Source organism: Pristis pectinata, chromosome 4 (assembly GCF_009764475.1).
Source record: "Pristis pectinata isolate sPriPec2 chromosome 4, sPriPec2.1.pri, whole genome shotgun sequence".
Classification (NCBI taxonomy): domain Eukaryota; kingdom Metazoa; phylum Chordata; class Chondrichthyes; order Rhinopristiformes; family Pristidae; genus Pristis; species Pristis pectinata.
Genome location: NC_067408.1, coordinates 21747028 through 21772759, shown reverse-complemented (window position 1 = coordinate 21772759; position 25732 = coordinate 21747028). Strand labels below are relative to the sequence as shown.

Below are 25732 nucleotides of genomic sequence, written 5' to 3'. Positions count from 1 at the left end.
GCTCCAACGCATCCTCTCTCTTGATATCTACATGCTCCAGAACATTAACCTTACCAACACTGTCCTCAGCGTCATCAAGGCCCCTCTCTTTGGTGAACACTGAAAAGTATTCATTGAGAACCTCACCCACTTCCACAGCTACCAGGCACCTCTTCGCACCTTTGTCTCTAATCGGTCCTACCTTTACTCTCGTCATCCTTTTTTACGTGAAAAAAGCCTTGGGATTCTCTTTAACCCTACTTGCCAAAGCCTTTTCATATCCCCTTCTTGCTCTCCTCAGCCCCTTCTTAAGTTCCTTCCTTGTTACCCTATATTCCTCATGAGCCCTATCTGATCCTTGCTGCTTACACCTTATGTATGCTGCCTTCTTCTTCCTAACTAGTTGTTCCACCTCTCTTGTCACCCATGGTTCCTTCACCCTGCCATTCTTTCTCTGCCTCGCCGGGACAAATTTATCCCTAATATCCTGCAAGAGATCCCTGAACAACGACCACACCTTTATAGTACATTTCCCTTCAAAAATGTCATCCCAATTTACACTCTCAAGTTCTAGCCTTATAGCCTCATAATTTGCCCTTCCCCAATTAAATATCTTCCCGTCCTCTTTGCTCCTATCCTTGTCTGTGACAATGCTAAAGGTTAGGGAGCGGTGGTCACTGTCCCCCAAGTGCTCACCCACTGAGAGATCTGTCACCTGACCCAGTTCATTACCTAATACTAGATCTAATATGGCATTCTGTCTAGTCAGCCTGTCAACATACTGTGAGAGGAATCCATCCTGTATGCATTTAACAAACTCTGCCCCATCTAAACCTTTGGCACTAAGCAGGTGCCAATCAATGTTTGGGAAGTTGAAGTCTCCCATGATAACAACCCTGTTATTCTTGCATCTTTCCAAAATCTGCCTCCCAATCTGCTCCTCAGTATCCCTGTTGCTACTTGGGGGCCTATAGAATACTCCCAGTAGAGTAACTGCTCCTTTCTTGTTCTTAACTTCCACCCATACTGACTCTAGAGAGGATCCTTCTACATTATCCACCCTTTCTGCAGCAGTAATAGTATCCCTGACCAGCAACGCCAGCCCTCCTCCTCTTCTTCCCCCCCCCCCATCCCTTCTTAAAACACTGAAAACCAGGAATATTCAATATCCATTCCTGCCCTGGTGACAGCCAAGTATCTGCAAGAGCCACAATATCAGTCCCATGTATTTATCCAAGATCTCAGTTCATCACCCTTATTCCTGATACTTCTTGCATTTAAGTAAATGCACTTTAGCCCATCCACCTTTCTACTTTATACCCTGTACTCTGCTTCTCCTTCCTCAAAGCCTCTCTACATGTTAGATCTGACTTTTCCACATCCACTTCTTCCTCTGACCTACCCCTCTGCTTCCCATCCCCCTTGCAAACTAGTTTAAATCCTCCTGAACCACCTAGCAAACCTGCCTGCAAGAATACTGCCCCCCCCCCCCCCTTGGGTTCAGGTGTAACCCGTCCTCTCTGTACAAGTCCTACCTTCCCCAGAAGAGATCCCAATGATCCAAAAATCTAAAACCTTCCCTCCTGCACCAACTCTTCAGCCACACATTCATCTGCCATCTCCTCCTATTCCTACCTTCACTATCACGTGGCACTGGCAGCAATCCCGAGATTGCTACCCTTGAGGTCCTGTTCTTCAGCCTTCTGCCTAGCTCCCTAAACTCACTTTTCAGGACCTCATCCCTCTTCCTATCTATGTCGTTGGTACCAACATGTACCACGACTTCTGTCTGTTCTCCCTCCCGCTCAAGAAGTGGACCCAATCAGAGACATCCCGGACCCTGGCACCTAGGAGGCAACATACCATCTGGGATTCATGCTCACTTCCACAGAACCTCCTATCTGCTTCCCTGACTATCGAGTCCCCTATCACTACTGCCCTCCTCTTCTCCTTCCTTCCCTTCTGAGCAGCAGGACCGGTCCCAGTGCCAGAGATCTGGCTACTGCTGCTTGATCCCTGCAGGTCATCCCCCTCAACAGCTTCCAAAGTGGAAAACCTGTTATTGAGGGGAACAGCCTCCAGGGTCCTCTGCACTATGTGCTTGTTCCCTTTCTTTTTCTTTTATATAAAGTGAGAAGGCACAAGTTTAAGGTAAAGTTAAGAGCTTTTAAAGGGATTTGAGGAAGAACTTTTTTACTCAAAGCGTGGTTAGAATCAGGAATGCACTACATAAGTGAGTTGCAGAGGTAGGTACTCTCACAACATTTAAATAGTATGCAATTGAGCACTTGAATTGCCAACACATAGAAGCCACAAACTAAGTGTTGATAAATAGGATTAATATAATCAGGTACTTCATGATCAATATGGACATAGTGGGTCAAACAGCTATGGACCTGCAGCCGCACCCCCCCCCCCCCACCCCCACTCTCATCCAATCAAGCAGAAAGAACCTCAAACCCATTAGACAACTGCAAAGGCTAAGGCTCCTAGACTCAGGCCCTCTTGGTCCCTTTAGTTGGCTCACCTGTAATCACACTCCACTGACCAGGTCCCACATGGTTAGATGGTCCAGAATGGAGCCAGGGTGGGTTATTAGATACAAAATTGGCTTGGTGGTAGGAGGCAGAGAGTGGTAGAGGATAGTCGCTTCAGAGATTAGAGGCCTATGATCAGTGGAGCACTGCAGGGGTTGGTGCTCGGTCCCCTGTTGTTTGTCATATATCTTAATGATTTCGATAAGAATGTAGGTGGCATGATTAGTAAATTTGCAGATGGCACTAAAATTGATGGTATCATGTGCAGTGATGTAGGTTGTCTAAGGTTACAACGGGATATTCATCAACTGGGAAAGTAGGTGGAGCAATGGCAGATGGAATTTAAATCAGATAAGTGTGAAGTGATGCATTTTGGAAAGTTGAAACAAAAGCAAGACATACACAGTGAATGGCAGGGCTTTGGGGAGTGTTGCTGAACAGAGAGACCAAGTGGGTACAAGTACATGGTTTGCTGTAAGTGGCAACACAGGTAGAGTGGTGAAGGTGGCATATGGCATGCTTGCCTTCATAGGCTATGGCACTGAATACAAGAGTTGGGACGTCATGTTACAGTTGTACAAAACCTTGGTTAAACCATACTTGCCGTATTGTGTGCAATTCTGGTTGCCATGCTATAGGAAGGATGTGATTAAACTAGAGAGGGTGCAGAAAAGATTCACAAGGATGTTGACTGGACGGGAGGGCTTGAGTTAAAAGGAGCAATTGGATAGGCTGGGACTGTTCTCCCTGGAGTGAAAGAGGCTGAGGGGTGACCTTATAGAGCTTTATAAAACCATGAGGGGCATAGATAAGATGGATAGACATAATTTTTTTCCCATGGTAGAGGAGTCGAGAGGATAGAGGTTTAAGGTGAGAGGGGAAAGATTTAAAGGGGACCTGACAGACAAGTTTTCAACAAAGGGTGGTGGGTATATGAAGCAAGCACCCAAAGAAAGTGGTAGAGCCAGGTACAATTACAGCGTTTAAAAGGTATTTAGACAGATACATGGAAAGAAAAGGTTTACAGGTATATGGGCCAAATGCAGGCAAATGAAACTAACTTAGATGGGCATCTTGGTTGGCATGGATGAGTTGGGCCGAAGAGCCTGTTTCCATGCTGCATAACTCTCTGACCAAATCAGAAGACCTTAACTTATGGGGCTTGATCACCTTTGGTACAAATTAGCCAAGTACTTTTCACCTCCCTGATGTATTGTAGTGTTTGCAGTTTAGCACTCAGCTCAATGACTCTGAGCCAAAACTCCTCAAGCAACAAATATGTTTGCGATTGATCATCCTAGCATCCAGGAGCTTCCATGTGCCATAGCAATGAAACATTATTTCTCCCCTCACCTTTATTATGTGTTAATTAACTACTTAATGATTGGTAAAATTTGTTATTTCCATTTTTACTTATTTGTATTACCTTACCATCAATTCTGTACTATTTTAAACCTTAGTGATAGAATAGGCTATAATCAGTTTCCACCAATCATTAAACAGCTGACTTCTTTCCCCAACTCCCAGCACTCTGTTGAAAGTTGCACTCATCTTCATTGATAGCTTATAAAGTTGAAATCTGTCAGAAAAATATTCACCAATCAGCTATCTGACTTGCACCAACATCACACTTTCAGATGCCAGTGTTGAGCTACTCCTGCAGCCACTCTCCTACTTACCAAAGCTCACAACTCTGAAAGCCATGCATTCCAAGCTTTATGAACCTCACCTTTAAAACACCCAAGCTAAGTCACCTGTCTTCAACTGACTAGTATCCAAGAATAAAGGCTTCCCCAATTACAGTAAGAGGATCCCTTTCATAGTTGCTTGTTTACTATCTCAACTGAAATCTACAACAAAATATTACAGTATATGACCTTAAACATATTTAAATTATTTAAAGTGTTAAGTTATTCACCAAAGTATGAAAAAACATGAATGACACTGAACATACTGTGGGTACATCAATGGGCATATAACACATATTTCAGATCACTACTGCAACACTAGACCTCAGATACACAGCAAAAAAAAATGTATTGGCAATGAATGGAAATGCAGGCCCTAGTGGAAGGAAGCATACCTGTTTGATCAAATTGTAAAGCAACAGATCTTAACTGCATTGTTGCTGTGGAGTCCACTGCAGAAGATAATAATGGATTTAGTGCCAAAGAATTGATGGACCAGATTTCACTGTATTTTTGCAGGCAAGGTCTTACATGGGGTGACTCTGAGTGCTTCAACCTTCACCCTAGGTGCGTACATCTGTTGACACTGAAATGTCAGAAAAGAAGCTGCCTGCTGCTGTGTCGGTTCCAACATTCTTCACATTGGCCAAAGTCACCCAATATATCCAGCTTAATCCACAATTTTAAGACCTCATATGAATAAGCTTCTGCTTCATGCAGAACTCCAAAAATAATGAACAGTTAATATGCATGAACGTGCTCAAGGCCCATAAATCTCGCAAGCATAAAAACATACCATTGCCCCCAGATGTAACTGACAGGGGTCCTCCTGCAGGACCATTTTTTGTACATACAGTTTTAGCTGTTGATAATAGCTCTGGATCACAGTAGGGTCAGACCAATGGCCAGAAGACCAATCCTAACTCAATTTCCGTGGCAATCCTGATCACAAAGAAAATCTCATCCCTTCTTAATTTATTCCATAAGTAATCAATTGTTTATAAAACAAAGTAAAATAATTCTGCAGATCCTCCCCAGGTTATGACAGGGTTCTGTTCATGTCAACTGTTTGTAACCCAAACAGTTTGCATGTTGGAAATGCATCCGCGAACCAAATTCCTGCACAGCAAGGATGCCTGCAGTCCTGCAGCAGCCGGCAAATTCATCCCGCTGGTCTCCCAAATGCTTGTTTTCATGCATGGGCTGTGCATAAGTCAGGTATTTGTAAACTGGGGAGGACGTGTATATTAGATTATCAAAACTTGGTAAAGATGCAGTACTAGCAAATATGCAGTACACTATCAACATAATTTTACTAGCAGAGCAGCAGAGGATCCCAAAATTGTGTTAATCAGCAGTATATCCTTGACTTCACTGTGGATTATGGATGGCCTATTTGGGCGGTTTCAAATATGGTCCAAGGTTAGGGAAGCCAAGTTTCTTTCAGGCATAATAGCTTCCAAAGAGACTAAGAAAATTTCAATTTAGCTATTAAATTTCCTTGATATCCCATCATTGGATTGTTTGCATGACCCAACAGAAATAGAACTAATTAGTGTTTTCATTAACCAATAAGCATTTTTTAAATTACTCATCTTGAATTTTTGAAAAAGTGAATGATATCATTCCTGAGAGTTGAACACGTTCCAATACAGGCATTGTGTGTCAATGCCTAACATTCCTAATCCAGCTGTAGTAGAGTTTGGTATATATTAAAGGATCTTGTTACGTATATTTACTTCTGATGATACCCAACTAGTATTTGCATTCTCATTCACAGAAACAGGAAGAATATTTCATGTGAGTTCCTTTAGTTGTGATGCCCTCTTCACAATGTCATAAAATAGATTGACTTCAAATCTCAGAAAACTGCACTGCATTCTACTGTCGTTTTAATCATCCTTATGATATGACCAAGATTGACAACTTAACACCAACTTGTTCTGAATGATGAGCAGTTCTGATTTATGGACTCATCCTGCATTAAGACTTTGAATGAAACTGATTAGCTCCCTTGGGGCATTTGCAGCAGAAGAGACTTTTATATCATCACACTAAAATGAATTCCAGCCTCAGGTACTGGATGAAATTAGTGTTTTGAATCAAGCGATCCCATAGGGATTTGAATTACCAGAGCTGGATTGTACTGAATAAATTGGTAATATTCCACAAAAATGTAAATGAAAAATTATTGGAGAATATAATGCACCACAACAGAAGTAACATGTTATATTACTTTTTCTGAAGACAGCATACATTGGAATGTAAAAGTGAAGACCATAGCTATATTTATTGGCTTAAAATCTGAAATTGGATTGGCAATGAATGGAAAAGCAGGCCCTGGTGGATGGAAGCATACCTGCTTGATCAAATTGTAAAGCAACAGATCTTAACTGCATTGTTGCTGTGGAGTCCACCGCAGAAGATAATAATGGATTTAGTGCCAAAGAATTGATGGACCAGATAAATGGAAGGGCTACATCATCAAGCAATCTAATATTCATCCAGCAAGCTATTTAATACTATAAATGTATTTGAAGAAAGGAATAGAATCTCAATGCTGTTTACTTCCATAAAATGGGAAAACTGGTACTAACCTGAGACCATATAAAACCGTGCCATCTGGATGCAAACGTATCATTCGGTTCTTTACAGTGACACCATGCACAAAAGACTTTTTATCATTAAGAAAATATGTGTCAGGAACCCAGAGTTGATCAGCCACTCTGTTGTCCAACGTGAGATTCAAGGGTATTTCTGAATAGGAAAGCCGTTTATCCCGCCAAGCCTGTTGGAAGTACATCGTCAAAGTATAATCCTAAAAAAATGAAAAATGGAAATTATGTTTGGTTAGAAGTACAAAAATTCTTTTTTATTGGACTCCAAAATCTATTCCAAAATATCAAAAGATTACCTGTGTTATTTGATCGATCAGAAATTGTTGCTGAACCTTTTTTTATATATATTTTGATCAAAAATATGAATGTTGCAGAGAATATCCAATGCTACATGGCAAAAGAGGTCAGCAACTAAGTAAAAACATTTAAGTAAACAATGACACATCAGTTATTCTTTTTCACTGATGGTTGCTTGTCTTCCATGAAATAAATGTTGTATTTAATTCTTTCATTTGCTGTTATTTTATCAAAGTATAATGTTCAGTTGTGTGTTTTAACACTCTGTTGCATCAACCTGGATTTTCTTTCAACCAGTTGCTTGACTTGTGCAAGATGAGTGATTAGTCTCAGAAAATAGATGGAAGCTCATCTGTATCTAAGTTCTTGATGAAGGGAGAACCATCAGTCCATAAATGCCAGCCTCAAACAGAATATGATCATTATTTTATTAACTTGCAGATGTATTGACTTACATGGCAGTTTTGAAATTTGTATCTCCAAGATGTTGTTTCTAATGGATGCTCAAATGAATGGGTCATTGATGATGTTAGATCATTAGAAGAAATAGGGGCAGGAATAGGTCATCTGATCCCTTGAGCCTGTTTGGTTATACCTTAAGATTCTGAATGATCTTCCACCTGAAATCTACTTTCTCAGCTTATATGGCAGTAACTGATCTCAAGAACAGAAAGAAATGAATTGAATCAAGAATTATTTTACACGTTTTGATTTAGTTTTCCTTGATGATATCTAGATTCTCAGTCTTTGGGGTTAGTGCTTTCATTCTTGCTTCCAGTATTATAATTGGAATCAAATAATTCACCATTAGGAATCCCACTTTGTGGCATTCGGAAGAAGATGATGGCCAGCCCTCACTTTGGCAGATGATTAGGTAGAAGTATGTATTTTAAAGATTATTGGCATGGTGGATTGAATGACACCATGAAGGTTTGAAAATAACTTCTGAATGAACATGTTGAGTGTAGTTGCAAAACCATTTCAACCATTGTACATAACGTCTTTCAAACTATGGCTTTTCAGATGAGATGCTAAGTGATCAACAGCCAGTGATCAATTGATTGGTTGAACCAAAATGTCAAACAAACCTCCAGACCCTCTGGACCTTGCAAGCAATAGAATTTCCTAACAAAAAAATGACATTCACTAGTCTGCCATGTGCTGCACATTTAATCTGCTTTTCTGGAACTCAAGAAACTTGCAGGCAATGTATAACTGATTTTTTTTGAAGAAAAAAGGTTGCAGTTATTCAAATACATGTATAATATGTTATAAGGACATCTGTAGGCATCACAAAGTCTAAACTTACAAAGTCAAAACTTACAAAGTCAATGACAGCAAAAGACGGCTGTCCTGAAACCTATATCCATATGTTGGCATTGAGAATGGTGAGTAGTAGAGGTCTACCCACTTCACCAGCATCTCTTGCAACATTCATTACAATACATTAACCACCAACTGGATGCTGAGTTGTCCTACACTCCTACTTCTCCATCTTGCATTACCTCTTTCTTCACTTGGTTGTTATTTATTCTTATCAATTTCCTCTTTGCCTTTGGTAAATAGTTGTTAAAAGAATTAAGATACCATCCCAGCTTTCCAAAATTCTCATTAAATTGCAGATTACTCTTCCCGAAATTCTTTAATTTTCTTGTCTCACCATGTGCAATCACTATATACTTGAAATTTGCACCTGCAGCTAATTTAATAAAAATTGGTTGCAAACAGTATGTTTAAATCTATCTATAATTCACATTTAAATGCATTTAATGCATTAAATGCATGTTTAAATGCATTCCAGTAACAACACCTAGAATGTTGAATTCATGATTTTGTCCATCTTATCAGAACCAAGTCATGTTTTGCCCATGTACAAAAAGGAGGAACATAGTATCAGACAGCAAATCACCCACTGTATTCTCCTTGTGTGCTTTTTAACAAGGACCTCAACAGTGACATCGTCAAAAATTCACAATGACTTCTTGCCTTCTTTTCTTGGTCAAGGGGTGGTGTCTACCCAAGACATACTTAATTCTTTAGGGGAGGAGAAAAAATGGACTTAACAATTTGAGGTGGTAAATGGCATTGTAAAATAACCATGACCTATCGAGCTATGAAGAGCAAGTTTAAGTTTTCTTGGTCAGTTAAATGAATTTCCTAGTTATATTATGTGCATTATTGATTGTAATTGCACAATTTCAGAACCATTTCGTGTTTCAATCTCCTTTATCAAAGAGATTGCAGAAATAACAGAAATATATAATCATGTTTCACGATGGATATATTGGCATCATTTTCATTCAGTTTCTCTTAAAGAAAATGAATAGAGAAGTATTACAAGATCCACAATATCCATTGAACCAAAAATTATATGAATTTTGCAGTCAAGGTCATTTATATGCTGCTTGTTGTATTTCCAGTTGTACACTAAGACATGCAGAGGGTTAAACTGGATAGCACCCAAAACAGCTACAGTGATCTCTTTAATGCAGGCAGCACATCAAATTAGTGCTGCCTGTCATTTTGAGTAATTGCAGAATACAGCTAGCAGTTCCCACACTGTTCAATGACCACACTTAACATAAAGAGTTCAGCATCCTTTTTTTTATAAACAGCCTGCATCTCTTACTGGAGGTGCATGTAGCTGGAATAATTGCTATGAGTCATTTTTGCTCAATCTGTCCTGTGAAAGAATGAATAGCTGATCGTGGTAGATAGCATGTGCCAAAGTTTTCTGATAATGTGCTGGTGGCTTGTGCAACACATGAAGTGGAAAAAAAAAACATCCTGCACCCACAGGACATGAAGGCCTTTGACCTGAAATGTTAACTTTTTCTCTTTTCCCATATGCTGCCTGACCAGCTGTGGTTCTAGCACTTTTTGTCTTGATTTCAGATTTCCAACATTTGAGTTTCAAACACGGCTCAATTCACTACTCATCCCTCAATTATTGACCAATAATCAACCAATTCTCAACCATGCCACTTGTTTGTTTTTGCCTCATCATTACTTACTAAACACTGTTCTAAGCCTCACACCTATAACTCACAGCTTGCATATACTGGCAGTAATTCATCTATCACAACCACATCACCTAAATATATTTCTTGCAAGAGTAGGTGGCACAAAATTTCTCCACAGAGGGACAGCACTGCATATTGTGTAAAGAGACATCATTAAGGCAGCTACCTCTACCACACCTGAAACAACTGATATCTGTATTCCTCCTCCTCATTCTTGAATCCCTACTGAGTGAGTAGCTGCAGAAGGTAAAAACATATTTTTCATCTCCCCTCACATCACAAAACCCAAGTCTCTTTTTCATTTCTGATTCCTAAGAAGCTGAGGAAAGTAAAGACAACAAGAAAGGTAAATACACTCGATCATTTCAAGTCACAGTTGCAAGCACCAGTTTAACTATTGACATTGTATTTTAGAGGATACGGAAGAGAAGGAATATGCATTTGGTGAGACACCAGGCATGAATGCACAGAAGCCAGACAGGGGAAAGAAAGCATGGATGTTAGCTCACTGAAGTGCAGAGTCACACGCTAGATCTGAGGACTCTGGTGAGAACTTTGAGCAGGCAAAAAGAACATAAATCTAATGGGAGTACATCTCTAAATAACTGAAGCACTGGAAAACATTGAATATGGAGGGATTCAGCATCAACTTGTCAAGGGACTTCAGGTAGAGCTTGAAGTTCATCCCTTTCAATATGGAATGGATATTTAACATTCAACAGCAATTGATATTAATGCCTCATCTTTCAAAAGGTTCAAGTGATGTAGCATCTTCCAAAAGATCCAAGTGATGTAGTGAATGCACATACTCCAACTATGGAATTTGAAATAGCCATCATCATGATATCAGTATTCAAAGGACTTTTAGGGCATCAAAGATATCCAACAATCTTTTCACTAAATAACTGCTGAAATTGCTGGGACACTTCCCCATTTAAGTTACAATGCATGGGAAAGAACACTATTTCATCTGTGTCCTCATTATTGCCTGTCAGCCAATCCAGACTCCTGCAGCCCAGGCCAAGGTGCCACAATCAGGAGATGGGACTTCCAGGGCCAAAGTCGCTCAGTCACCTTCACAGTTGATCTGTGATCTCCTTGATTAAAAATCAGCAGCCTTCCACCCCTCATGCTGCAGCAATCAGAGAAACACTCCATAGCAACACCAGAAAAATAAAGTAACACAGAATAGCTGCTAATGATCATATGAATTTTAAGTGCATTTGATTTAAAAATATGGATTGGAAGATGCATTTTCTGATGTTACTGCTTTACAAATTATGAAAGAAAAGAAACTGTAATGGTCACTGATAGAGAAAGTTAAGGTGCTGAGTAAGAGAAAGCAATACCCTCTGAACTGTAGTGGATTTGCATCCACTGCAGTTCAGAGGGTTCCCAGGTGACTAATGAGTCCAATGTGGAATTTGTAGATGTTGCCACAGGTGTCACAAATGGAGCTTGATGGATGGGTAGGTAGACTGGATTACTGCACATTTATTTGACTGCTTGTGCTTGATCTCCATGTGCCCTGTGACAGTGGCTTACCTATCCTGCCAGTTATGCAGCAGGGCAGATTTGTGAAGGATTATTGTTATTTGAATATTGTATGTAAGATCCATCCTCTGGTACACTTCAGTGAAGGAATCGAAGGTTTAGAGTTGATTCTCCACATGTGCACAGGTTCAATTATCACCTACACTGTAACTTCATGACTCTAACTGGTACAATCTTGGTTCTAGAATAGAGGGGAATAAAGTTTGAACAGTTTTCTGTTCATCTTCTAGATTAAACCCACTCCATGAAGGTGGTGAGGTGAATCATTGCAGCAAAGAAGACTGAGGATTGGTGTGATAACACAGCTTTGCTTGGCTTCTGTACATACTGGGATTGAGTCTATGCTGGGTCCACCGATGAGGATTATGGCTGTCCCCAAATACTCTTCACCATCTTTCATCTAGTCCAGAATGACATGCAAGCCATAGTACTGGTCTTGGTGATCAGATAGCGTATCACGTAATGTCTTACCACAAATCTGCAGGAGTCCCCTACAGTCCAGACTGGACCCAATAGCCAGTACTGAAAACGTTAGGTTTTCAAGTGTAGAGTTTCATTCCTTCAGATTTTAATTACTGTCTGCAAAATGACAGGATCAATCAATGGATAACCCTTGTAATCCAGTAGTTAGCCCCTGACTTGGTATGCCGGATAAAAATGCAGCTGGCAAAAGGGACTACCTATGAAAGATTATTTCAGCATTAGACTCTCTTTCATAGGATTGCATAGGACATATGCCATAGAAACAGGCCTGACAGCCTAACCAGTCCCAGCCAATGTTTATGCTCCACTCAAACTTCTCCCTCTCTTCTCACATCTAAATCTGCTATTCCCTTTTTCCTCACGTGCTTGTCCAGTCAGGCACGGCAGTGTAGTGGTTAGCGTAATGCTTTACAGCGCCAGCGACCCGGGTTCAATTCCCGCCGCTGTCTGTAAGGAGTTTGTACGTTCTCCCCGTGTCTGCGTGGGTTTTCTCCGGGTGCTCCGGTTTCCTCCCACATTCCAAAGGCGCACAGGTTAGGAAGTTGTGGGCATGCTATGTTGGCACCGGAAGCGCGGCGACACTTGCGGGCTGCCCCCCAGAACACTACACAAAAAATGCATTTCACTGTGTGTTTCGATGTACATGTAACTAATAAAGATCTTATCTTATGTAGCTATACTGTTCACTTCAACTACTAATTGTGGCAGTTAGTTCCATGTTCTCACCAGTCTAATTAAAGAAGTTTCTTCTGAATTCTCTAACAATGGCAGAGTTCATGAGACATACACTAAACAATGTGTGTGCAATCAATAGTACCCTGTCGAAACCTGCAATCCAAACAAACGACTCTGCTTAATTTACCTGTTTATTATTGACAACAGGAAATGTGATGAGGCTGCCTCTTGTTGTACAAAGCACAATACCCTCAAGCAACACATCTGCCCTCTGGACCGCAGTAGAGGACTTTTACAGACAATAATTAAAATCTGAAGGAATGAAACTCTACATTTGAAAATTTAATATTTTTAGTATCAGTAAATATGGTGGTAATTAAACCTTAGAATGTTAACTGGTGCACAGGTAGACTTTGAGTATTTTAGGAAGGAGTTAAAAAGAAGTGGGGTATGGGAGGAGGGCCAAACACCTGTGCAGTGTGTATGTCCAATAAAATTTAGCTTAGTAGAATTCAACTTTAATAGAGGCAATGAAATTTTAAAACTGACATCATATATCATCAATGAAATAAATTGGGATCCAAACAAGAGAATTGACCTGATACTGATAGGGGATGCCTAAGTGTATTTTAAACTCAAGAAAGGTATTTTCCTTAAAATGAAGTCTCCAAATGGGTAGGTGACTCATATGCTAGTGCAAATTATGTATTGATTTTTATGGTATAAAAATAACTAATTTATATAACAAGAAGCACTTTTTTCCTGGAATGTTTCATTGGTTAACTAGTGCACAAATACAGCAACTTCATACATATATTTAATGCAGTCATACAGCAAGATAACAGCAAAGGAGTTTCTGGAGGAGCAGGGCAAAATGTACAGTAACTTTCTGATTTTAATACATGAATGTATAAAGTTGCTGACCAATTTACTCCATAATAACTAAGACAACTGATAATTTCCCTGACTTCATACCGTCAAAATCCAGATTAAGTAACCTGAATGTTTAAAACAAAAATCATCAAATTACAATGTATAAAACTTGATTCAATTCATATAAAGAAAGTAAAGCAAACGTTACCAACAGTGTATTCAAATTATAATAATAAATCTCAAAACAATAAATTTGGAGACTTTTTAAATGGTAATGTAATAGATGTTTTTGTAAGGTCCACCATTACAAAATTATATTGTGCTTAAGGCCCACAGTGTCACACACAATATAACAGTGTCACAGAGACTTCTTTGTGAATGTTTTGTGTAAAAAAAAACAAAGAGGCAGAGCTGATGCCTCTTAGCCCAGCTACCCAAGTTCAATTCTGACCTCTGGTGCTGCTTGTGCGGAGTTTGCTTTGTGACTGCATGGGTTTACTCCTGCATAAAAAAGATGTGTGAGTTGGTAGGTTAATTGGCCATTGCAAATTGCCCCTAATGAGTGGTGGAATCTGGAGCGACTTAATGGGAATGTGGGGAAAATAAAGTAAGATTAGAGAAGGATTAGTGTAAATTGGTTTTTCATCATTGGTGTAGATTCAATAGGCCAAAGGGCCTGTTTCCATGCAGTATGACTACGACCAAGAAAACAGGCTGCATACAATCTGCTTGAAGGCCACCTTTCTGCTTTCTCTGCCATTTAAAATGAACAGAAGAAAATACGTAGGTCGGTAACAGGTCAGGTCTGTTACTCATAGACTGGAGTATGCAAGGGGTAAAGGGAAAGTGGTAGTGGGTGTGACTTCAGTCAGCGAGGAATGAGATGGGAAAAAATATTGTGATCTTGAGGATCAAGTCAAGGTATGGGAAAGCATCATAATTAATTGCTGGGTTGGTAGAAGATTGAGGGAATTGAAGTTGAGATTTGTTAATGGGGAATCCACAGAAAAGCCACAGAGAAAGTTAAGTTTCAATCTAATAGTATCTTCAGCCATTTTTCAGTGCTAGATTCCACAGGTTGGAATCTACTCAGGCAAGTTCCCATTCGTTACAAATACCAGCTTCTGCATAAGTGGTCACATGCACACAAATGAATACTGCAGAAATAGCACCAGATGTCTCATTTTTTCAGAAAGGATTGCTGTGGAGATGCATCAGGGAGCAGACTCTGAATGGTTCAGTGGGAGGAGGGAGTGAAATGATCAGTGGGAATTGGCTTGGGTAAATATTCAGTGGGGTGGGTTCTGTGGAACTGATATGTAGGGTGACAAAAAATTTTGGAAGTAGTTAGGATGAAATCTGAAGAGCCACAGTGATACTCACCTGGAGGGGAGACTGGTTTAGGCAGGAAAAAGGATGCAGTCATTGAGGATGAAGGAAGAACCACCCTATGAAGGATAGGTACCCAAGGCTCACCAGCAACAATCCAGTTTGGTTACGGATTTTAACCAAATTAGAACAGGCCTCAACCATCTGGTGAAGACTTACTTCAGTAATACCATGAGCCTTGTTTGTGCAGCAGTAATATTTTGAATGTGACATCATTTAAGCACTGAATACATTTAGAAATCTTCTTGTGTATGCATGTCATGTGCATGGAGGACCCAGATCAAAGATTTGTAAGAATATTTTGTGAAGGCAAAAATACATAAATTGATCAGCTTCAAGACCGTTCCAATCCCTCATTGTCACTTAGGCCATGTCCTGGAACTCCTAACCCATCAGTTCAGTGGGAACACCTTCACCAGAAGAACTAATGGGTTCAAGATCATAGGTCACCACTATCTTCTCAAGAGCAATTATGGATGGGCACTAAATGATGGCTTTGCTACTGACACCCAAAAATAAGTAAAGCCCAGGATCCGATATGTTTTTTGAGTCATTTTCTCAATCCACACATATTTATTTTTGGATTTCTGTGTTCTTGTATTCCTTTTGGAATAGCATCTATAGCTTATATTGTTTTTTTTTCCTCATTGTTCCAGCCATAGAGTAACAGTTCACCTTCTCAGCTGCAACCCATTGAATTAAGAGTAGATATAGAAAGTATTCTTGTACTCAGAAAGAGTAATGAACGCTGCATAATACTGAGGGTGAAGAGGGTTTTCCGAGGGGATCTAGACCAATGGGGAGCTGAGGGGTGATCTAATACAAGTTTATAAAATCATGAGGGGCATAGATAAGGTGAGGGTAGGGGAATCTAAGACAAGAGGGCATAGGTTTAAGGTGAGAAGGGAAATATTTAAAAGGGATCTGAGGGACAACTTTTTCACACTGAGGGTGGTGGGTATATGGAACGAGCTGCCAGAAGAAGTGGTAGAGGCAGGTACAATTACAACATTTAAAAGACATTGATACAGGTAGGTGGATAGGAAAGGTTTAGAGGGATATGGCCAAATGCAGGGAAATGGGACAAGCTCAAGTAGACAACTTGGTCGGCATGGATAAATTGGGCCAAATGGCCTGTTACTGTGTTGTATAGCTCTATGACTCTAAGTACATGTATAAATTAAGAATTGCCTTGGCTTTTTCAAAGAACTAAGTACACTTATTTTATTTATGGCTAGTTCAAACTGTTCAAGATAATATGAGAACTCACTAAGGCTCCTCTAGAATGTTCTACACAATCAATGTACGTCCAATTTTAAGGTCCAATTAAAGTATTTCTTCACATAGAACTTCATGTTCCACTAATCACTCTAGATGCCAGCAGAATCAAAGTCTCCTTGTAACATCTTGGCTGCTTAATGGAGATTCATAACACCTCTCTTTGCTTTCTTCCATCTGCAAATATGACTGGGACTGTGACTCCACATTAGTACTAGGAATAAAAACAGCCAGCACAGGTTCTTGGCTCATAGCATAATTCTGCTTCCTCCATTGTATCCTTTGACAAGTACATGAATAGATTTTTGGGAACTAAGGTACCAGAGAAAAATGGAGACAGTGCAGAAATGTGAAAATTAAATGGAAATACTGTCTTGAGCTTACCTAAGGACCAGGAAATGCTTGAAGCTAATAATTTATAAATATCTTACTTTAGTAACTACGCATCTTGATTTCCAAGGAAATCACCAATGCATTTTGTTTTTCCCAAAGACACAAGTAATTTTGCCTCGACTTTGTCTCATGGCTTTCAATGGATTTTTTGGGTTCCTTTGAATAAGGCTCTAGGACTCTACTGAACTAACAATGAAATCTTCTGCCAACTGAACAGCCAGTTCTTGCTAAAATAAGTGAGGGGCAGTTAGAAATAAACAAAATACTGAGAATTAAACCAAATTGCTATGTTCCTATTTAATGAAATATAAGGTGCAGTACCAAATTAACTGAATTGCCATAGCCTTTATGTCCTTTAAGACATAGAAGTCTATGGACCTAATGTGGTAAATTGGATTAGTACAGATGGGTGCAATGGTCAACGTGGACTCTGTGGGCCAAAGGACCCACATCTGTGCTGAACACTACGATGACTTTTCTATCAGTGATTCTGATGAGTGAAGGAGAAACCATTATAGCTCAGAGAAAATAATAACACAATGAGCATAGCTATTAAGGCAGCAGTGTATATTCACCACATAGGTCATCCCATTTATTAATTTTGAATAAAATAATTTGGATCTACCAGTATTTATCATACCTTATTAATTGCTGGACAGTGCTGCAGATGGCTATATTATACTAGGAACCCTTTATAAAATTAACCCGTGATCACACATCATAAATGTAAAGGGTTATGGTTCCAAACATCAACCCTTTCAATTGCCAATTACTGAAAAGACTGGAGTCATGCAAACATTCCAATTTCATTCTATGGTTTTTGTTTAATCCACCATTAGGAATTCTATCCAAATTAGGAGATTATTAATTCAAGAAAACTGCATGTGATCTACCTTAAACAAAAGCCATTTGTATTTACATAGTGTTACTGATCAGGTTGCTATTTGGTGAATGTCCCTTTACGAACCTGGACAGTAGAGTAGTAGGGTGTGTGGTGTCATCCGGACAGCAAGATAACAATGTGCTGGCTGTTATGTGCTCAGTGAGTCGGGGAGAGAGAGCAAGAGAGTGACTGATTGCTGGTCTCCGTAACAATGGATGAAGAACAATAACTGTCTGTCACTACAATCCATGTATGGATTTTTGGAGCAAACAGGTGGAGTCCACTTTGTCGTTAACCTGTAGTGGGAAACAGGTATTTATGTGGGTGGCCACGTCTCGAATGCCTTTCGGGGTGGCAGATACTTTGGGACAAAGCAATGGAGATCATCAGTGATTGAGATGTCGTATGGGTTCCATCGTAGAACATTTGGATTTCGTAAATTCTCTCTATATTCTCTCTACATTTTCTCTTCAGTCAATGGTGGTTTTGCAAACGCCTTTGTTCACGTTTCACCTTATGACTTGCTGAACTGAACTTTGAGACTTATTCCTGGACTTGGAGTTTGGGAATTTGCCACACACACACTTTGAGTTTAGTTTTGGGGATTATACTTGATATCTAACATTTTTACTTTTCTTATTATTCTTATTTTCTTATTATCAAGTAGTTATTAATAAAATAGTTTTTAACACTTAAACATGACTCGGTGTGTCTCTATTGTTGCTGGTAGGTAACAGTAGCAACATAAGAACATGTCCCAAGGCACCTTATATAAGCATCACCGATCTACCCAAGGGGACATGAGAGCAGATGAAATGACCAAAAGCTTGATCAAAGAGAGAGATTTTAAGATGCATCTTAAAGGAATAAAGAGAGGCAGAGAGTTGAAATACACAGTTTAAAGACTCAGCAGTCCAAGGGATAGTCACCAATGGTGGGAATCAGGAATGCACAAGAGAGTAGAACTGGAGCAATTTCAGAGCCATGTGGGTAGGAGGAGATTATTGATATTGTTAAAGACAATATCAGGTACTTCATAGTAATATTATCAGAGAAAAAGCAGACACTTCTCAAGACAAATACCAATTATTTGTCAAAGAGATGGGATTAAAGGAAGAAAGTGAGATAGAGGCAGAAGGATTTGGAGAGGGAATTCCCTCTGAATTTAGAAGTTAAAGGCACAGCTGCCAGTGGTGGAGGAGTTAATTTTTGGGATGCTCAGGAATCCAGAATTGGGGAAGTGCAGATACCTTAAAGAGTTATGGGACTGGAAGAGAATATGAAGCTTGGGGGGAGGATGGTCCAGAATCTTGCAGGATTTAAGAACAAGGATGAGCATAAAACCATAAGATATAGGAGCAGAATTAGACCATTGAGCCCATGAAGTCTGCTCCACCATTCAATCACGGCTAATTTTTTTTTCAATCCCATTCTCCCAACTTCTCTCCGTACCATTAACCCCCTTACCTATAAGCATATTAAGATTGAAGTTCTAACCAGGAAGTACTATGATAATTCAGCAATACAGGGATGATAGTGAAAAAGTCTAGGTGAAAGTCAAGATCAGGCACCAGAGTTCTGGACCTCAAGTTTACAGAAATTAGAATGAGGGATGTCAGCTCGGAATGCAATGGAATAATCATATCTGCCAGAAATGAAAACATGGATGAGGGCTACAGCAAGAACAGAGTGAGGAGATGTTTATGGACATGAAAATAGGAAATTTTGGTGATGGCATGGATTTTCTGAATTTCAACTTAGGGCTAAACAGTCTGGTTCAGTTTCAAACAGTTGCCACGGAGACAATGGAATCAGTGACAAGGGAACAGTGTTTGTGGCAAAAAAACAAAGATAATAGTAACATGCATTGAAATATTTTAATAAAAGGAATATTCTGGATATTAGTAAAATAGTCTGACAACCTTGGAAAACGGAAGAGGTCAAGGGCAGCTCAGTGATGAAGCGATTAGTGCTGCTTCCTCACAGTTCCAGGGATCGAGGTTTGATCCTGATGTCAGGTGCTGTCTGTGTGGAGTTTGCACATTTTTTCATGACCACATTGTCCAGGTTGCACATGCTACTGTAAATTACTCCTTTGTATAGGTTAGTGGCTAAAAGAATCAAAGGTGAATTGATGATCATGCTTGAGAAAGCATAAGTGTAGGGATACAGGGAAATAAGTTGAGGAATGAAACAACTGGGGATTGGCTCAATGGGCTGAATGATCTCCTTTTATGTTGTTATAGGGTAAGGGAGGTTGTGGTGAGGTTAAGCTGGGTGTCAACAACAAATATCTGAGGGGCAGCAGGCACATAAGAAAGAGGGGACCATGAACAGATTTCAACTAATACTAGAAGTAACAAGATAGGGCAGGAAGAGAAACCTTTATGACTACACTTGTGAAAAAGACCTGAAGCAATAAAATTCTATCTAGCTGGAAGAAAACAGAAGCATTTGAGAAAATGCTGATGTTCAACATGTCAAAGACTGTGGACAAATCAAGAAGAAGGATCACATTACATTAAGTTTGTCTCAATCAGGTAGAATGTAATTGATGACTCTAAATGACTCTAGTCAGAGCCATTTTGGTACTGTGGTAGATGCCAAAGCCTCCCTGAAGGAACTTAAGCAACATGCTCTGGTAAGCTACAACCTGGGAGCTACAACATATTCAAGGATTAAAAACAGATAAAAGGGTAAAAGCATCTGTGGAAAAGAGAAAGACAGCTAACATTTCATACTTGATTAAGGGGCTTCAACCTGAAACATTAGCTTTATTTCCCTTTCCATACATGCAGCTTGACTTGCTGATTGTTTCCAGCATTTTCTGCTTTATTTCAGACTTCCAGCACCCATAGTTTTTGTTGATTTTCTACATGTTTAAGGATTTTGAAGAGGAAAGGAGGGTTGAAGGTGGAAAAGGGAGGTATTGGTATTGGTTTATTATTGTCACTTGTACCGAGGTACAGTGAAAAGCTTGTCTTACAAACTGATCGTACAGGTCAATTCATTACACAGTGCAGTTACATTGAGTTAGTACAGAGTGCATTGATGTAGTACAGGTAAAAAACAATAACAGTAAGAGTAAAGTGTCACAGCTACAGAGAAAGTGCAGTGCAATACGGTGAAAGGTCACAACAAGGTAGATCGTGAGGTCATAGTCCATCTCATTGTATAAGGGAACCATTCAATGGTCTTATCACAGTGGGGTAGAAGCTGTCCTTAAGTCTGGTGGTACGTGCCCTCAGGCTCCTGTATCTTCTACCCGATGGAAGAGGAGAGAAGAGAGAATGTCCCGGGTGGGTGGGGTCTTTGATTATACTGGCTGCAACACCAAGACAACAAGAGGTAAAGACAGAGTCCAAGGAGGGGAGGTTGGAGGTGGGACAGTACTGTATAAGGACTGACATTCTGAAAATCTATAATGATCATAGCTTAAAAAAAAGAAACATACTGTGGTTCAAGGGATAGACAATGGGAGAAGAGAGACAAAGGAAGTAGTCAACAGCATATTCAAATTGAAGCTCAAAAGAAAATTGATTTACTTTATAAACAGATATTTTTAAAAGAATGTTTAAATTGAGAGCTAAATGCATTAAGCTGATCAAACACTTTGAAACATAATAGTTGCTGTGCAAATTCATCTGTTAAATGCAATTGATTGACACTGAATAATCCAGGCCATGTTTTAAAAGGTGCTTGAAAAAACAGAAAAAAATTGTGGTTGCTTGATTTGTCTAGTCTGTAGAAAAAAAACTAGATTAAATAGCATGGGGAATGGAAATGCAACTGATATACATTCACTGTTTTATCAAAGTATTTAGAATATTCCACATTATAATCCATTAAAAATGCTCATCTTAGTTTTACACCATAGTGAAAACTCTAAAGTCTGTTTCATTCTATAATTCAAGAAAGTGCAGCAGATAAGAGTATTTATTTCTCCTTTCTTACCCATTCCAAGGCATGCAAAAAATTATTCTGTAATCGTACTCTTGCTCACAACCACGTTCAATCAGAAATACTAAATAGATGATTTATCTTGGCTTCTGTCTGATGTTCTCCAACATTTAAGATGTTAGTCTTCAGCCAATTTGATTCACTTCAGGACTCATCAAGAAACTGCGAAGCACACTGTATGCTACAAAGGAAATGAGACCAGACAACATCTGAGCTATAGTACTAAAGACTTGCAATCAATATGGATCAAGATTGGTATCCACCTAACAACACAGAAAATTGCCCAGATATGACATGTTCACAAAAAGTTGGATTAATCCAATCCAGTTAATTAGTACCCAATCAGACAACTCTGAATCATTTGCAATGTGATAGAAGATGTCAAGTTGAATTATTCACAAACCACCTTTGCACCAATGCCCAGTTTGGGTTTTGTCAGGACCACTCCAATCTTGGTCTAAACCAAAGAGATGAATTCCAGAGGCAAGGTGAGAGTAGCTGCCCTTGACATCAAGGCAGTATTTGACATAAATCCCTGGTAAAACTGAAGTCAATGGGTATTAAAGGGAAAATATTTTAATAGTTGGAATCATAGCGCAGACAAAAGAGGATGGTTGTGCTTTGTCAAATTCGATACAGCCCAGCCCCAGGATATCATCAGGATAGTGAACTAGATCCAATTATCTTCAAGTACTTTATCTCTAACCTTCCTATCATATGGTCAGAAGTGGAAATGCTTCCTGATGATTACGCATGTTCAATTCTATTCACAACTCCTCAGCAAAGGAAGCAGTCCACGCTTGCATGCAATTAGACCTAGACAACTTGTCGGGAAGGGTTGATAAATGGCAATTTATCATAAAAGTGTCAAACAATGATTATATTCAAGAGAGACTCTACCACCTATGCTTGCCATTCAATGGCATTAAGGAATTAACTATTGACCAGAAGCTCACTGGACCCACCACTTAAATACGACGGCTACAAAAGCAGGCCAGAGGCTGAATATCCTGCAGTAAATGACATTCCAAAGTCTCTCCACCGTCAACAAAGCACAAATCAAAAGTGTGATGGACAACCCTCCACTTACCTGGCTGAGTCCAACAATTCTCATCAAGCACAACGTAATCTGCTTAATTGGCAGCCCACAAACTAAAATGAACATTCCTTCCCTCCACCACCAGTACACAGTGGCTGCAGTGTGTATTATCTACAAAATGCACTGCCATTACTCCATGCAGCTATTCTGACATCACCTCCCAAACCTGTAAACTCTACTGCCAAAATAGAGAAGAAAAGTGAAGAATGAAAATGAACATAAATAATCTCTGGTTATTTACAGGCATTAACTGCAAATATGTTTGCTTGTATAGATTTATAAAGAAAACAAATCATACTTATTCAATAAATGTGGAAGATGCAATGCACAAAGATTTGTTTTAATATATATGATAAATACATGTGTGTTACAATATTAACATACCCAACATCTGTCAGAAGCCTAACCATCACCACCCTTGAATAATTCCTATCCCACCAGCAAAACAAACCCACTCAAGAAGTGAAAATAGAGTACATAGTAAGGAAAGGGAGGCTCTGGAAGTCCCTAACAATGACACTAGACCCCATGAATTTTCATTGCATTTGGTACAGGTAAGGGAATCTCATGCAGATTGCTGTCCATCATCCTCCTTTAGCTTAACAGTACATGTTGAACAACACTTGGAAGCAGCACTGAGGATAGCAAAAAAAGTAGAATGCATGCTGTGTGATGAATTCAATAATCATCAGCAAGAGTGGCATGGTAACACAATCACTGACTGAGTCCAATTTCAGACTGGGTCAGCAGCAAGTATTGAGAACCAACAAATAATGCTTGTACATGAATAATCTACCTAAAATAAATTAATCATTCCATGACAGTACTTGCTCAGGACTTGTGCAAACAAAATCCAGACATTACAATTCTCCATTGTGTTTTGTAGCATTACTATGGTTCTAAATGGTACAGATTCGGGACAGATTCAGTACCGACCTTGCAGCTCAAAACTGGGCATACATAAAGCATTGTTAGTCATCAACAGCAGCACAATTAATTGCATTCCACCACAATCTTTATGTTTTGGCAGATCTCTCACTCTTAGTACTAAGGATCTAGGCCAACCCAAGCTCAATAAGCCCACTGGAAGCATTGGCCAGGGCCATCTCCAAGGATACCAAAAAATGAATTGAAATCCTTCACAGAATTAGATGTCTGCCAAACAAAAACATGTGACAGACATAGTTAAGAGATCCAAAAATCAATGGATCAGATCAAACCTCTGTAGTCCAGCCACAACACAGCATGAATGGTAATGAGCAGTACGAGGAGGAGGAACAATCTTTATCCTGAACAAGGACAAAGACCTGCATGAGTACCTAAGTCTGAAACACAGTCAACATCTTTAGCCAGAAGTGCCAAGTGCATGCTCCATATCGGCTTCCTCCTGATGTTTCCACCATCACAAAGACCAGTCCAGCCAATTTGATTCACTCCAGGAGGAAGCCAATATAAAGCATGCATGAGGAAACAGTTGACATCATTGAGCACAAAGGATCAGGGACTAGACAAAAGCAGCTATAATTCTGCAGACTTGTGCTCCAGAACTCTTGCATAACTTTTCCACTGATATCTAACCAACAATGTGGAAAACTGCCAGATTATGTCTTTTCCATAAAAACAGCACAAATTCAATCCTATTATTAACTATCATATTTAGTCTAGATCATTAGAAGAATGACAGAAGGCTCAGAGGAAATTTGAAGACTTTGCTGTCCAGTTGGACTTGATGAGGTGTACATCAATGCAGCATATGGGTCTAGGGATCTGCCAGTAAATGGAGCAGCACAAGTTCAAGCACCCATAGCTTCCGTCTAGTTAAGACTTGAACAGATCTGCTGAGTTTTAAGTAGAAATATCAGTCATTAACTTCTCTCAAGTCAATTTTTTAAAATCTAAATTTAATATAAATATTGTCCACTTCTACCCTTCCTCTGTTTTATATTCTGCTTCTCATTTCTTCAATCACTTCCCTCTCTCTTTACCTCTCCTTCCTACTACCTTATTTCCTCTGCCAAATCCTCCTCCCTCCCATGTGGTATCGATGGTCACAAGCAGTACTAAAATAAAGATCCAAAGCAGAATAAATTTGATCAATGAAAGGGTTTGATGTTATTTAAAAAATAGACAACAATTAAATTGCATGACCAAATTTGGATGAAAGTAAAATTCAACAATTTTGTTTAATCTTATTATGTTATTGAAATAGTCAACCAAAATTACCACTAAGTATTTATCCTTGTGGGTAATATTGAATCTACGACAATGGGCAAGGTACCAGTGGTATGGGGACCTATAAATAAGCTATTTTCATTATAAAGGCACTTAAGATTTTAAAAGTTAATGAGCACAGTACCTGGTGATTCATATTAAGATGCAATTCCAACAATTTATGTTAAAGGCCACTTAGAGTTAAGTATTATCAATAACTGAGGGAAGGGAGATATTACTGATGGACAAATCCAATCCAGCAATACATTATGGCCAAACTATTGGTTTCTGGGCAATTGGGTATTGCCCAGAATATAAGGAGTCAAATTTAAAGTCAAGTTGCAACCAAGTTTCGAAAATGTTAAAATATATGCAATTCATTTTGATGCATAAATGTTTCCTACTGCATAGGAGAATTCATGATATTTATGCTGGGTTAGAAGATAATTCAAGCTAGGATTAAAGTCATCACTTTGCATCAGCCATAAAAATCCCAACTGAATGCATTTCACTGAACTACACTTTCAGTTCAACTACCTTTATAGCATAAAACTACTAGAAACTGAATTAATGAGTGTAGAAGGATACATCAGGAACACCATCAGGATCTAACAATTAAATTTCAATTTAGAGAAGCTTGAACACAGATGATATGTATGCTAAACAGCAAAAAGAACATGCAATAGATAAAGATTAGAACAGATCACGCCAGTCATGACAATCAAAAAATAAATGGAAAAAAACAGATCCAAGAACACTCAGTGATGGCAATAGCCCAACAAGCAAGTGTGA

The 25732-nt window shown here is 39.2% G+C and overlaps 1 protein-coding gene across 2 annotated transcripts in view; it reads right to left on the bottom strand.

The window, feature by feature from the left end:
- LOC127569755 (gamma-aminobutyric acid receptor subunit beta-2) overlaps positions 1–25732 on the bottom strand; it is a 176992-nt gene that overhangs the window by 94997 nt on the left and 56263 nt on the right. For both annotated transcript variants that reach the window (XM_052014614.1, XM_052014615.1), the window contains exon 4: positions 6802–7022. In XM_052014614.1, the coding sequence (XP_051870574.1) occupies positions 6802–7022 (221 nt within the window). The remainder of the gene's footprint in view (positions 1–6801; positions 7023–25732) is intronic.